This window comes from Gallus gallus, chromosome Z, assembly GCF_016699485.2.
Source record: "Gallus gallus isolate bGalGal1 chromosome Z, bGalGal1.mat.broiler.GRCg7b, whole genome shotgun sequence".
Classification (NCBI taxonomy): Eukaryota; Metazoa; Chordata; class Aves; order Galliformes; family Phasianidae; genus Gallus; species Gallus gallus.
Window position 1 is genome coordinate 71,327,718 of NC_052572.1, and position 13,739 is coordinate 71,341,456.

The 13,739-nt window shown below is 40.9% G+C and overlaps 1 protein-coding gene across 1 annotated transcript in view; it reads right to left on the reverse strand.

The window, feature by feature from the left end:
* NCBP1 (nuclear cap binding protein subunit 1) overlaps positions 1–13,739 on the reverse strand; it is a 32,587-nt gene that overhangs the window by 16,740 nt on the left and 2,108 nt on the right. The window contains exons 5-11 of the mRNA NM_001031440.2: positions 12,219–12,326; positions 11,557–11,678; positions 10,990–11,059; positions 9,484–9,699; positions 8,437–8,534; positions 7,038–7,101; positions 276–386 (exon numbers count right to left, since the gene is read on the reverse strand). Of these exons, the coding sequence (NP_001026611.1) occupies positions 276–386; positions 7,038–7,101; positions 8,437–8,534; positions 9,484–9,699; positions 10,990–11,059; positions 11,557–11,678; positions 12,219–12,326 (789 nt within the window). The remainder of the gene's footprint in view (positions 1–275; positions 387–7,037; positions 7,102–8,436; positions 8,535–9,483; positions 9,700–10,989; positions 11,060–11,556; positions 11,679–12,218; positions 12,327–13,739) is intronic.

A 13,739-nucleotide genomic window follows, 5' to 3' on the forward strand; every position in this document is an offset into this window, starting at 1 on the left:
TATGCAATCAAGCCACGTATTATCCAGTCCTAAAAAGATACTAGAACGGCAGGAAGTACCACAGCAGTGTTCAGAAATCTGAGTCTTGCTCAGTCAGACTAGACCCATGCTATATGGGCTGTGCTGTTCTTTCATGCAAGTATTACAAGCAAAGCTTCATATGGCAGCTGTAAAATATATTTTCCACACATACTGACTGCTATTTCTTCACCTACAGAAGAAGTGACATGAAGACCCCATTTTAAAAATGCTCTCCAGAAACAAAGAAAGGATACAACTTGTGGTAAAGAACCAGGCTGAAGTTTGCACAGTTCAATCAGGAGTGTTGTGTACATAACCTCGATGTGCGGTGGAGAGGGAAGCTGAAACAGCTCTGCAAAAATTACCTGTAAGAGAGGAAGGCATAGAATCAGAGTACAGTCAGCTTCAGAACAGCAACATCAGTCTTAAACAAGCACATATCCAAATAGGCTGATATTACTCTGTTTAGCGCAAGTTCTAGGAGAAAAAGGTGAAGCTTACAAAGACAGTGGTAACTCTACATCATATTAAAATGTCCTGAAACCACCTTCACTGTTTTGTACTAACACAATGCAGTCCCAGCATTAAACACGTTACATCTAAGAAAGTGCATACAGCTACATTATGCCCTACTGCAGTGTTACCAAATGATGTTGGCAAAACAAAGCTGAAGTAATTTGATTCTATTAAACAATAAACATTAAACACATTAAGCAAAGCTTAAGCATATTATGTGAAAGATGATTTACATGAAAATTATACTGTACTTTTCCACACTATTCTCTTTTCTTTTATACAAAATAAATGAATATAGCCACAACCTGCAACAGAAAATAGTAACCACCATTCCATCTGATAAAAATATATGCCCTGTACCCCCATGCCTGAGGATCCTTTTAAGGAAACTAATCTTGCAGCCAGCATCCGTATTTTATTCTCAAGTTTGCTCATAGTAGTATGTCCATCTTTAAGGGCTATGAAGAAGTCACCACTGTGCAACATTCATATTTGAGTTCCTGGTTAGTCTGCATGCCATTCTCAACTTGATTTAAACCCAGTTCAAAATCACAAACCTTTGATTCATTACAGTTGGTAGTTTTCCTCACTGACAACTTTAAACTTCTGAATAAACACAGAAGAATTAAAGCTTAAATGAGATAACACTCTTACTAGTTTAAGAAATCACTGTCCATTTATAGGTTTCACAAACAGCACATGAAAACACAATGACTAGAAAATGCTACAGTCTGAGGATGGACTTGGAATCATAGCAAGACTACATGGAGCTGAAGAACTTCTCCATGGAAAAAGCTTCTGGGTCTGATAAAGATGGAGGACTGCTATCCACTCCTGCTCTTCCAAGATGGGTTACATGAGGAAGCCAGAAGGAAATGACAAACAATTACGAGACCCTCCCTTGGGATATAGGAGTTTCAGGAATATATAGGGTATCAGGAACACAGGTAGTGTTCTCCTCATTCTTCCTGGCTAGAGACTGGGACACACGTAGGATAAGGTGAAAGGACCACTTCAGTGACTGGCTGCATGAATGGTATCATGCTCAGGGTTATGGGTTCTACGGTTCTGGACACACCTTCAAGAGATTGGGCAGGCTGACATTGGATGGGATGCAACTGTGGGGATGAGACAACAACAATTTAATGGGCAGAAAGCTGGCTGGGCTAACAGAATTTTAAATATGATCTGACGGGGAAAGGGCTTGTACTTCTAAGTGACAGAGAAGAGCCAGGAAACACTGTCAGTTTAGGAAGCAGCAAAGGAAAACCTCAGATTTGTCTCGGAGGACTCTTACAAGAAGGTAACATGGCCAATAGCCTGCCTGAAATACCTCTACACCAATGCCTATAGCAAGGGAAATAAGAAGGAAGAGACAATGCCATGGTGCTATTAGAAAACTATGACTTAACTGCTATCACAGAAATGTAGTGAGACAAGTCACAACACTGGAAACACTTCAACTGAAGTGAGGGCTGCAAAGTTCTTAGAAGACAGGCAAGGAAGGAGTGGGGAAGGAGTTGCTCTATATGTTAAGAAATGGACAGACTGTGAAGAGTTGCCTCTGAAAAACAGCCACGATGAGGTTTGGTATGGTCCCCAGAAGCACCCATAAGGGACATCTGGTGGTCAGGCCCCCTGATCAAGAGGAGCCCATTGATGACTTTGTCTTGCTTTGTCTGCAAGAAGCACCCTCACAGGATCTCATCCTGATGGGGGATTTCAAGCACCTGGATGTCTGCTGGGAAAACAACATGGTGGGCTTTAAGCAATCCAGGAGACTCCTGCAGTGCACTAGAGGACAGCTTCCTTGACCAGATACTAGACCAACAGGGTGAAGCATTACTGGACCTGGTGCCCACTGATGCAGTCAAAAATCATGAAACAGGTTAAGACTGGAGGCAGTGTGGGCTGCAGCAAGCATGTCCTGGTTGAGCTTGTGATTTTAAGGAAGATGGGCCTGGCACAGAGCAAAGTCAGGACCCTGACATCCAGGAGAGTGACGTTTCATCTGTTTGAAGAATTACTGGATGGGATCCCCAGAAAGCTGTTGCTATGGACAAAGGAACAGAACAGAGCTGGCAACTCTTTAAAGACACCCTTCCGAGAGCACAAGAACTCTCCATCCACAGCATAAGAAATCAAGCAGAGAAGGCAGGAAACTGGCATGGGTCAACAAGAACCTGCTGGTCAAACTGAGGAATAAGGAGGAAATACAAAGGCAGTGGAAGCAGGGATGTGTGGTCTGTGAAGAATACAAGGACGCCATCTAGACATGCAGAGATGGGATCAGCAGTGCCAAGGCAGGGAAGACACAGATTCCTTGTTGAGTGAGGTGAAAAATAACAAGAAAGGATTCTACAGGTATGTTGGTCAGACGAGGCAGGCCAAGAAGTGTGTACTCGCTGATAAATGAGATGGGAGAACTAGCAACAATAGACATAGAGAAGGCTGTAATACTCAAGTTCTTTGTCTCAGTCTTCACGTGGCAGTCACACTTCCCACATCTCCAAAGTCCCTGAACCTCTAGACGGGGTTGAGGGAGTAAAATGACTCCCAGTGAAAGCAAAGAGCAAGTCTGAGACCACTAGATGAGACTGAAACATGTACAAGTCTATGGGGCTGAACAACATCTATCCCAGAGCCCTAGAGGAACTGGCTGATGTGTTGCCATGCCCCTCTCCATCAGATTTGAAAAGTCATGGCTGCCATAGAATCATAGAATTGCTCAGGCTGGAAAAGACCTTAAAGACCATTGAGTCCAACCACGACTCAACCATCCTACCCTAACTCTAACAATCCTCCGCTAAATCATGTCCCTGAGCACCACATCCAAATGGTTTTTAAACACATTCAGGGATGGTGACTCAACCACCTCCGTGGGGAGCCCATTCCAGTGCTTAACAACCCTTGCTGTAAAGAAGTGTTTCCTGATATCCAACCTAAACCTACCCTGGGGCAACTTAAGGCTGTTTCCCCTCGTTCTGTCACCTGTCACCAGTGGGAAGAGACCAACCCCGCTCTCTCTGCAATCACCTTTCAAGTATTTGCAGAGAGCAATAAGGTCTTCTCTCAGCCTCCTTTTCCCCAGACTAAACAGCCCCAGTCCCTTCAGTCGCTCCTCGTAGGCCCTATTCTCCAAGCCCTTCACAAGCTTTGTTACCCTTCTTTGGACCTGCTCCAGCACCTCCATGTCCTTTCTGTATTGAGGCCCTATTGAAATTCATATAGTTAACCTTAGCCCATCAATCCAGTCTATCCAGGTCCCTCTGTAGTGCTTTTCCCCCCATCAGGAGAGAGGAAAGTCCTTGGTGACTGAAGGAAGGAAACATCACTCTTATTTTTAAAGAAAGGCAGAAAAGAACACCTGGAAAACTACAAGCCATTAAGCCACACCTTTGTGCCTGGTAAGATCAAAGAACAGATCCTCCTGGAAGCTATATTAAGACGCTTGAAAGAACAAGGAAATGATCTGAGACAGCAAACACAGCTTCACCAAGGACTGACTGTGCCTGACCAATCTGGCAACCTTCTGTATTGGAGTGACAACATCAGTGGACAAACAAAACGCAAGTGATGTCATCTACCTAGACTTCTGCAAGTCCTCTGACATATTCATAGAATAATTAACGTCGGGAAAGAAATGCTCGGCTCCAACCGTAAACCAATCACCTCCATGCCTACGAAATGACATCCCTCAATGCTGCATCTACATGTTTCATGAAAATCTCCAGGGACGGTGACTCCACCACCTCCGTGGGTAGCCTGTTCCAATGCCTCACCATCCTTTCTGAGGAAAGATTTTTCTTAATATGCAACCTGAGCCTCCTCTGGAGCAACAACACACCACATCCTTCTCTCTAAATTAGACAGATTTCAAGGGTGGTTAAAGAACTGATTGGATGCTTGCAGCCAGAGGATTGTGTTCAGTAGAGGCTGGTGACTGACTGGTGCCCCCCAGGTGTCCATTCTAGTACTGCTGTTCTCCAACATTTTGATCAGCAACCTAGAAAATGGGACTGGGCACACTCTCAGCAAATTTGCTGATGGTACTATGCTGAGCAGCGCAGCTAATGCAGCAGAAGGAAGGGATGCCATCCAGAGAGACCTTACAGTGCTGAGAAGTGTGTGCATGTGAACCTAATGAGATTCAACAAGGCCAAGAGCAGGGTGTTGCACCCAGGTCAGGGCAATTCCAGATATGCTTATAGACCGGGAGAGGAACTTATCAAGAGCAGCCTTACAGAGAAGGAAGTGAGGGTTTGGGTGGACAAGAAGCTGGACATGAGGCAGCAGCGTGCACTTGCAGACCAGAAGGCCAACTGTATTCTCGGCTGCATCAAAACAGGGGTGGGTGGCCAGCAGGGTGAGGGAAAGCACTGTCCCTCTATACGCAAGATTATCAGAGGGGTAGAGCAACTTTCCTGTGCAGAAAGGCTAAGGAGATGGGCTTGTTCAGCCTGGGTAAGAGAAGGCTCCAAGGAGGCCTCAGTGCAGCCTTCCTCATTAACAGGAGGGAAACAGACCTTTTACATGCTCTGATAGTGACAGAACAAGAGGAACAGTTTCAAACTAAGATGGGAAATTTAGTTGAGATATAAGGAGGCAATTCTTTCTCAGAAGGCAGTGAGGCCCTGGCACAGCTGCCCAGAGAAGCTGTGGATGCCTCCATCCCTGGAGGTGCTCAAGGCCAGAGCGAATAGAGCCCTGGGCAGCCTGAGCTGGCAGGGGGGCAGTCCTTCCACAGCAGGGAGGTTGAAACTGGGTTTGCTTTAAGGTCCCTTCCAACCCAAGCCACTCTACAATTCAATTATACTGTTAATACACATACAGTAAAAGGGCACCAGAGAACGTGTTAGGTACAGAACTGCTTCTGCTCTCAAAACAGGAAATAGCAACAACTGGATGATCAATCATTACCTATTTGAGATACTGCTTAAGATGGTAATTCTGATATTCATCACATGCTCATTATCAAATATGCATGTAAACCATTCCATGTAGTACCATATTTTGCAGAAACAACTGAGTGACAAGAAAGGTCAAGACACTGACACTTGACAAAGTATAAACTTTGTCAAGCCCAAGTTGTAGTAAAAGCTTTACAAGTACAACAGGTCATACTAGTTCAACAGCCTAGTGACACTGTGCAGACAATCTCTGCTCACAGCCACCAGTATTACCCACATAAACATTAACAAGAACTACTGAGATGGAGCATTCCATGCTTGACCTGACAGACTACAACATGGAGCATCACAGACCTCAAAAATAAGCACATTTTGGGAAGGTACTGAGTAGCATCAGGCTACATTTACTTCTGTCTCTCTGCTACTTTCTGAATCTTAATTAACACTTTTCTGTATTTGTTAGACTACATTATTTCTACTGTTCTGTGCTGTACTACAGAAATTAAGAGAAAATTCTGCTGACCTGTTGTTGAAAGCAACATAATACAAACCTGACTGTTGACAGAGACTTTATAAAGTAATAGTAGCAAGCAGACCGTATAGAAGTCTGTAAAATGCATGCTGAGCCTTAAAACCTCTGGAATTTCATTAAAAACTTGCAGTCACAGGCAATAAAATTAAAATTCTAAAAGAACTGGAGATTGCAGAAAAAGGAGAATTCTGACTGTTACATTCATACAGTTCATACACCGATCTTGTATTCCTGTGCAGACATTTCATCTACGCAGACCTTTCTTATTCTCATACCCTGCAGGTTTGCAAATCAGTGACTTTCCAAGATGTATTTGGGAAGTGCAATTGCTGACAGTAAAGTATAAGCGAGCATAAAGCACCCAGCCATACACAGTTCCTGAAGATACCTTGATGTTAAGGCAGAAAATTACTGCCACTATGAAGATTTCTCTCTTATGAAATCAAAACTACAAAAAGAACAACCTGACCATAAGTAACACAACTTAACAGCACTTAGAATATTTGTCATTTTGGTGCCAGCAGGAATTCACAATCCCATCCTTATTAAAATAAACCTTATATGTAAGATATATTCATTGTTATAATTAAATACAAAATTTCTACTCATAGTTAGTTCTTCACAAAGCCTTTAGATGACATGAACGAGGTTTTAAACAGCCCTGCATCTTGGAAACAGACTCCTGAAAGTAAGCAACAAGAGAAAATCTGTACTGTTTTTCTGATACACCATATAAAATGAGAGGTGCCCTGGAGGAAGCAAACCACTATTTCATTTCAAGCCCTTTTCAGGACCAGGACAACACAGTCAATTTGAAAAACAAACAAAACCCAACAACACTTCTCCCCTCCCCACCAAGTTAGAAGTAACAACAAAAAGAATAAAGTTAACAGTTGTATTGCATATAACTTAACTTGTCCATTAAAGCCGCTGCTTGCATTTAACAAGGCTCTGGTTAACTCCCAAATCAAACTAATTTAATTGAACTATCATCAAGCTAATTGGGACTTCTTATTAGTAAAAACAGCCACAGAAGAGATAACTTATAAAATGCATACCTCTACTATGTGATAGTTCAAGGGTATCTTGTTATTTCCTGGGTAGCTCAACAGCTGGGCAGCACTGCAAAAGCATAGATACATTTAGTTCACAGTGTAATGCAGCAAACATAAAGATTAGCTAACAAAATTATAGGAAATGTTTAATTCTCAGCAGGAAGTCTCACAAAAATCAGCACACATCAAAAGCCCTTCCAAAGACTACCCCTTGCTGCACATAACACAAAATAATCAGTGCAAGATCACACTAGCACAGCCCAAACTTAAGATCTGTAAGGATGTATTTTCTCTTTCTCTCTTTATTTGGATTTTATACTGTTCAGCAAAGTAGTTTCACAGTCATCTGCAATTCTAGCATGTGTATATGAAGAGGAAGAAAACCCAAACCTAAACAGACATTCAGAATGACTTGGGAGCACAGTAAAGCTAACTGATCATATAAGAAACTCAGTCTTGAAACAGCTCCTCTTTTAACTAGTTCATTATTGTCTTATCATTATTTCACAGCAAACAACCAATACTTTCTTGATTTCATTTTTACCTCTGGCAAACTTTAAATTTTCCTCTTTTACTTTGTCAGAGGAATAACAGATTATTCCAGTGCCTGCAACAACCCTGATTCAAGAGAATCAAGAAACTGCAAACAAATAACTTCACCAAATACTATTAAGCATTGGTTCTGACCATTTTTACATACTATACCAACTTTGGTGGCTTTCACACACAAGTATGACACAGACAGTGAATTACCCATGGCAAACAACCTCGCTTATCAACTACCCACATCAGATTTTGCCCAAGCAGAAAGGAAGAAACATGGCTTGATTGGTTCCTGGCGCTTCCAAATTCAAACAAAAGAAATCTGCTGGCTCTGTAATGACTGCTCAGAGCTAGCTCAGTTATCTCTCCCATGTAATCCCAAAAATAAGACTGCAATAAGCAGCAGGCAGCAAAAGCAATTTCATGAATACCAGCTGTAGATAAACTAACTAAAAGTTCACTGCACCTCAACAAATCAGCTTCTCTAAAATTCCAGGAAGCATAATACAACTACACTCTCCATAGGGCTTCATGGGAGCATGAAGAGCTAGGTGAGTCTGTGTCAATTTTTGCAGCATATTCTTTATTATCAACAAATTCCTTTCCCAAGGGGTCACAGCCAATCCAACCCTGGGATCACAAGGACTCTTCACTATCAGAATACTACAGCCCCAGAGTATTCCAGGTAACAGTTTCAATATAGATAACTGTAGTGAATCAAGTTCATCAAATGCTCTAGGAAATGTTTAATCTCAAGCTCTTGTTTAACCAATCCAGGATTCTACATATCCCTGATGCTACTGAAGCCATGTTCTTATATAAAAAGCGCCTGGGCTCCATAATGCAAAGCTCTTCCTACCAAGTCTTTCTCTCTTTCCAGTGGGATTTGATGATGCAGTGAAGGTTCTCTTCTATTACAAATCGTTCAACAGAATGGCTGCCAGGCATGACAGGGCCCTAGTTAAAGAAAAAAAAAAAGGTGATGACTCATGAAAGATTACTGCAGTGCTACTACAGTTAGCAATTTATAGAACAAACACAGTGAGTTCTCAACTGTCTTGTATCCTACTGAGAATGCACACTGAAGACCTGTATTTAAAACAAAAAGAATACAGGGATTCATTACAGAGGGAAATAAAATTAGAGAAAATAATCACAAGTTCATGGCACATCCAGTTCTTCCTTTGATCTATACAACAATCAGGCAGTCTACTGTCATGCTGCTCAGAAACATTCTCGAGTGAGGATATGATAAAAAAGGCCAGAATAGAGTGGAGAGAATAAAGTCATGATCATAGTGACTGCAAAATTCACTGGCCAATAAACAAAGGTAGTAGACTTAAAGCAAAGAGACTTATAAAGGTACTAGAAAAAAGCAGTACATATTCTTTCCCATTCCTATACACTTTTATCTATGCATGTGATGCAGACTAGTGCTGGAGGTAGTCTGTGGGGCCTAGATGGACCTTCCACCTACTCCAACAAATCACACTTCTTTCCCCCCGCAATGTGTATCATCTTGTTTTAACAGAGAAGTAAATTGTACTTTTTAAACAGTGCAATAAATACCCAGTCAGAAAAAAGATCAAAATCTCTAAAGAAAGAAACGCTGCCTCTGTGAATGCTGTTACTAGAGACATAAGAGAATTTATTCAGCACAGTCATTCTGAACCCAAGCACCAGAAAAATTTCACTCCCTAAATTCTGCTCCTCACACACTTCCTTTGCACAAAAACTTGGTCATCCAGTTCATTTCTGCAGATGCAACGCAGTATAATTACTGCTGATCTTCAAGCCACTAACTATCCTGGCAAGAAAGGACATCACGTTTTGACCTGGATTGTACCATGACACTACCTGTAAAATCACCCATCCCTGCTCACCCACCCCTGCAGGGGTTACGTACCTCAGGGTCGTCAGTGTAGTCAAACATCCTAAAAATAACCCTTGGCATAGGATATACTGAGTCTTCAGTGTGAGGTGGAGGAGTGAATGGTGGCAGATTGTGTTGCAGTGCTTCACAAAGAATGCTATCAAAAGCCAGGTAGGGCCTTAGAATGTGTCGTTCTTGCCAACGGTCTTTTTTCAACTTCTGGATCTGAGACCAGAGGCAGTCTAAATACTGAAGGGAAAAACAGTGCAAAACATCAGATGTGCTGAATCTCGTAACAAAACTTGTAGCTTACGGTGCAATCAAAAATGTACGTCTCAATTCAGAAACAAACAATTGCTTAAATTACTTAGGGGGTCTAGCATTTATTAAACCAAGAAATAATTCAAAAACTAAACACCAGAGCTGCTCTCAATTTCACCGAAAATTCTGTGAACAAAATTTAACTACTGTTCTTAAGCAGCAAAAGGCAGTCCAGAAATGCAAGCATGACAGCCATCCTTTGAACTTGTCAGCAAGACTACAATCATTTCAGAATGTACAGTTCAAGGTGAAATACCTCCACACGGAAGTCATTTGCATCACACTACGAAAAGGAGAAAAATATTAACAACTAGTGCCTGATATGAAAAGTAACATTTAAGGTACTCTGGAGAGCACAAGGGCTAAAATGCATTCTGCTGATCTCTTTCTTACTAAACTAAGTGAGAAAATAGATATTGAGCAGGGAGAATACTCATGATGAATCAGTCATAATCAGAAATCCTATTTCTTCAAACTGGCATTAACAAGACAACTGTTAAGACTAGAAATTTAAGAACAGGTATCTGATTTAATCAAAACAGTGAAAAATTCCCAGAAGATTACTATTAAAAAAATTCCCAGAAGATAAACTTAATTTTTATCACACTTTCCAACCAAGTTTGTCCTCAAACTTGGAGGAGGAGGAAGAAAAAACAAACCCCAAAAACAGAGACAAACCAAAACCAAGAACATCTGTCTACCCCAAGCTAGACAGATGCCACCTTCCCCCTGTACTATTTTTACTTTAATTGTGAAAGATGGCACAGATGCTGCTGAGTACAGTTTCTGTACATTTGTTTGGCACTTCCTAGTGCTGAGAAAGTGAAGCCACTTCAAAGACTCCTTTCTAGCAAAGAGAAGACATTACGGGGTAAGGAATTACACTCTGCTTTTCACAAAAGTAGCATGAAGCTCTGTATTTGCAGTTCCAAAAACACTGCCGCAGCTTACAACCATTATTCATTTAATAACATCGACTCATGGGCTTGTTGGCAAACCAGAAAATGCTCTTCTACTCACCCCCATAACATGCTACAACTTAGGTCTAAGATTTAGATGAGAACTCATCACCTAGAACTTGTTTGAAATAATGACAAACAGGAGACAATTCACAGCATGAATGCTTTCAGAGTACCTCTTAATTTTATAGCTGAACTGTGCTTCTATCACAACAGTTTTTCAAACTTTCTCAAAGAATACAATACAGAAATCACTCACTTCTTCCTGTGGATGTGGCTTATCAGCAGTCCAAACTTGTAACATTGGTACATGAATCTTCTGGCGGCGTCTGTTTACACAGAAAAGAAAACCTAACCCTTAACAGCATTTTTAGTACAGTCACAGTAAAAAAAAACAAAAAGCCAAAAGTACCCTACTACTTAATCTCTTCAGTTGTTGAAGTCTAGTGTGCAAAAGAAAAAAAAAGAGTTATAATTATAATCTCTGTAATCATACCCTGAGAGCAATGTTAACTTGAATCACCTAGACAAAATCTAGCCTCGCTGCACAGTACTAAGGTAACCTTTCAGTATTTGCAGCAGTTACTGCTACAGCTGTCCCAGCACAAGCCGGACAAGACCATCACCATACCCTAGCACTAGATAACACAACTTTTAAAATTAAAAAGATAGATCACTCCATCTGTCCATTTTTTCAGTGTTCTTCCCCTTCTCCCTCCTGCCTCCGCCCAGAGAAATGACTCAGGACCTGGTATTTTTTAAATGAATGCTAATCAAAGCTATTGTTATCCTGAATAAGTATATAAAAGAATATTTTACAACTTACTTCAGGTAGCTTTCTGTCTGAGATAAGAGACGATCCATCTCAGCATCCTTTTTCTCATACAGTTCCTTTCCAACCCAAGGTAAAGATGACAGAAATGCAAATATATACCAGTCACATCGTACCTACAGGAAAGAAATATTCTGAGACTTAAGCATACAATTAAGCTCCAGAAGATTTCATACATACATTCCATTTTAATTTAAACTACTGCTTTGTGGTGACACAAAGATCAGCAGCTAAAGACTGGACAGGCAAGTCATGAACAAAAAGCATACTACTGCTTGAAATGTAAAGTTTTTTAACTTGAACTGTGATAATCAGTCCTGAAAACAATCACTTCTACAGTCTTTCTGAAGATTATCTTTATATTTTGATTGTAAACAAACGTGGCAGAACAAGCCAGGCACTGTGCAGTTGCCAAGGTAAAGTAAGATTAATTCAGTGTAGATACCTCAATACAGCAGCCCACACTCTCTTGCTATACTAAGTATTTCCTAACTGCCAGGGGCCACTTTCACTCATATCAGGGAACATGCAGACGCTAGTCCACCTAGGTTGCTGTCTCTAAAATCTTCCTGTGCCAAGCATAAGTATAAAAGCAATGGTAAAGTAATGGTGCCCATGAAAACAGCCCTGGAGGAGCCTGCAGATCTGTGGCTTACTTGTGGTACGTCTTCCTCCTGTGTCACACTCACAAAGTTCTCAAACATAGCTACCATCGAAGGTGCAGCTATGACATGACAATTCACAAGATCAGAAAGAAAACGAACCTAAAAAAGTCCAAAAAAGAGTTTTCAATGAGTGTATTTTAGTTGACTGTCCAAGATAAACATACTTGAACAACTACAACCAAAGATACGGGTATTCATTCAGTACTAGGAAGGCAGAAATGCTGCACACTGTACAGGTACACCTGGCAACCACAAGAAACAAGTAACATAAGCATAGCCCAACAATTTGCTCATCACAATGTCCATAATGTCTGTAACATTTGTAATGTAACGGTACAATTCCTAATGATGGCAGGGCGGTAAACACCAATATGCATTTAAAGGCATGCGAACACGTTATGGAACACACAGAACAACCACCACCACATTTTCTCTTCCCCCAAGTGGAAACAGATCACTAAAATTACAGAAGTGTAAAAAAAAAAAAAAAAAAAGAAAATCCTTCTTAAATGATGAGGATGGATTCATTAATTTCTTCATGAGTCCAGAGGTGAACCAGAAATAGCAGGGTTGAATCTATACACTATTTAGAGTCTCTCAGACAAATTTCTATAGTTATTTGTTCATAATTCAATAGCTACAGAGAGAGAGCCTATGCAAAAGCTGACTGCTTTGTCAGGTCTCAGAAAGGTGACAAAGGCTAGGAATCAGCCTTGCAATGAAAACATTCCTCATGGCAGGAATGTATAATTGATTTGGAGGCATACTAGCAAGAAATCCAGACTGACATAAATGACAATTTAAGTAGAAAAAATCTGGGGTACCACAGAGGTGCATGTTATACTGGGAACTGTTCAATTCTTTCCTCCCTCATCAATCTTTTGATTGCTTTGTATCCTGTCTTGCTGTAACTCATAGTTATCGCAGCAATCTCAAGAAACAATTAAATTCTAACAATGATAAGTCTTAAAAAAAGAAAGTGAGATTATTTTTTCTTAAGGGCGTACTCACACACAAAAGTCTGAAAAAAAAAACAACACAACAAAATACACCAAAAAATAGCATTTTTTCATGAAGGCCTGCCACTGGGAAGATGCCTTGGGAAAGAAAATTTGAGCTAAGCACAGTGCAGTGCTCAAAGAGTAACTGCAACAGAGAAAAATATCTAATTTTTACTTTCCTAATATTAATTGCAAAGAATAGTCTTTGACACGTCTCTGATAGAGCTGAGAACAGCCTTCCACTGCCACCCTCTTAATTGTCATCCTCTCACAAGTTGTTTGTGAGCACACCAGAGAAGGTGAAGCGGAAGACAAAGGACAGCACATTCAATGGTGTAATGAGAATTTTATTACCAAAGAGGTCCCACTGCCAAACAGCAGTTTCTTGACCAGGTGCATCGATATACTAGAAATTTAATTTTCACCTATGGGCTTAAAAAGAGGCAGGGTAGCTTGCGACTGGAATTCTCACTTATGAGACCTCCGAAGTGAGAGCTCTCAGTGAGAGCTG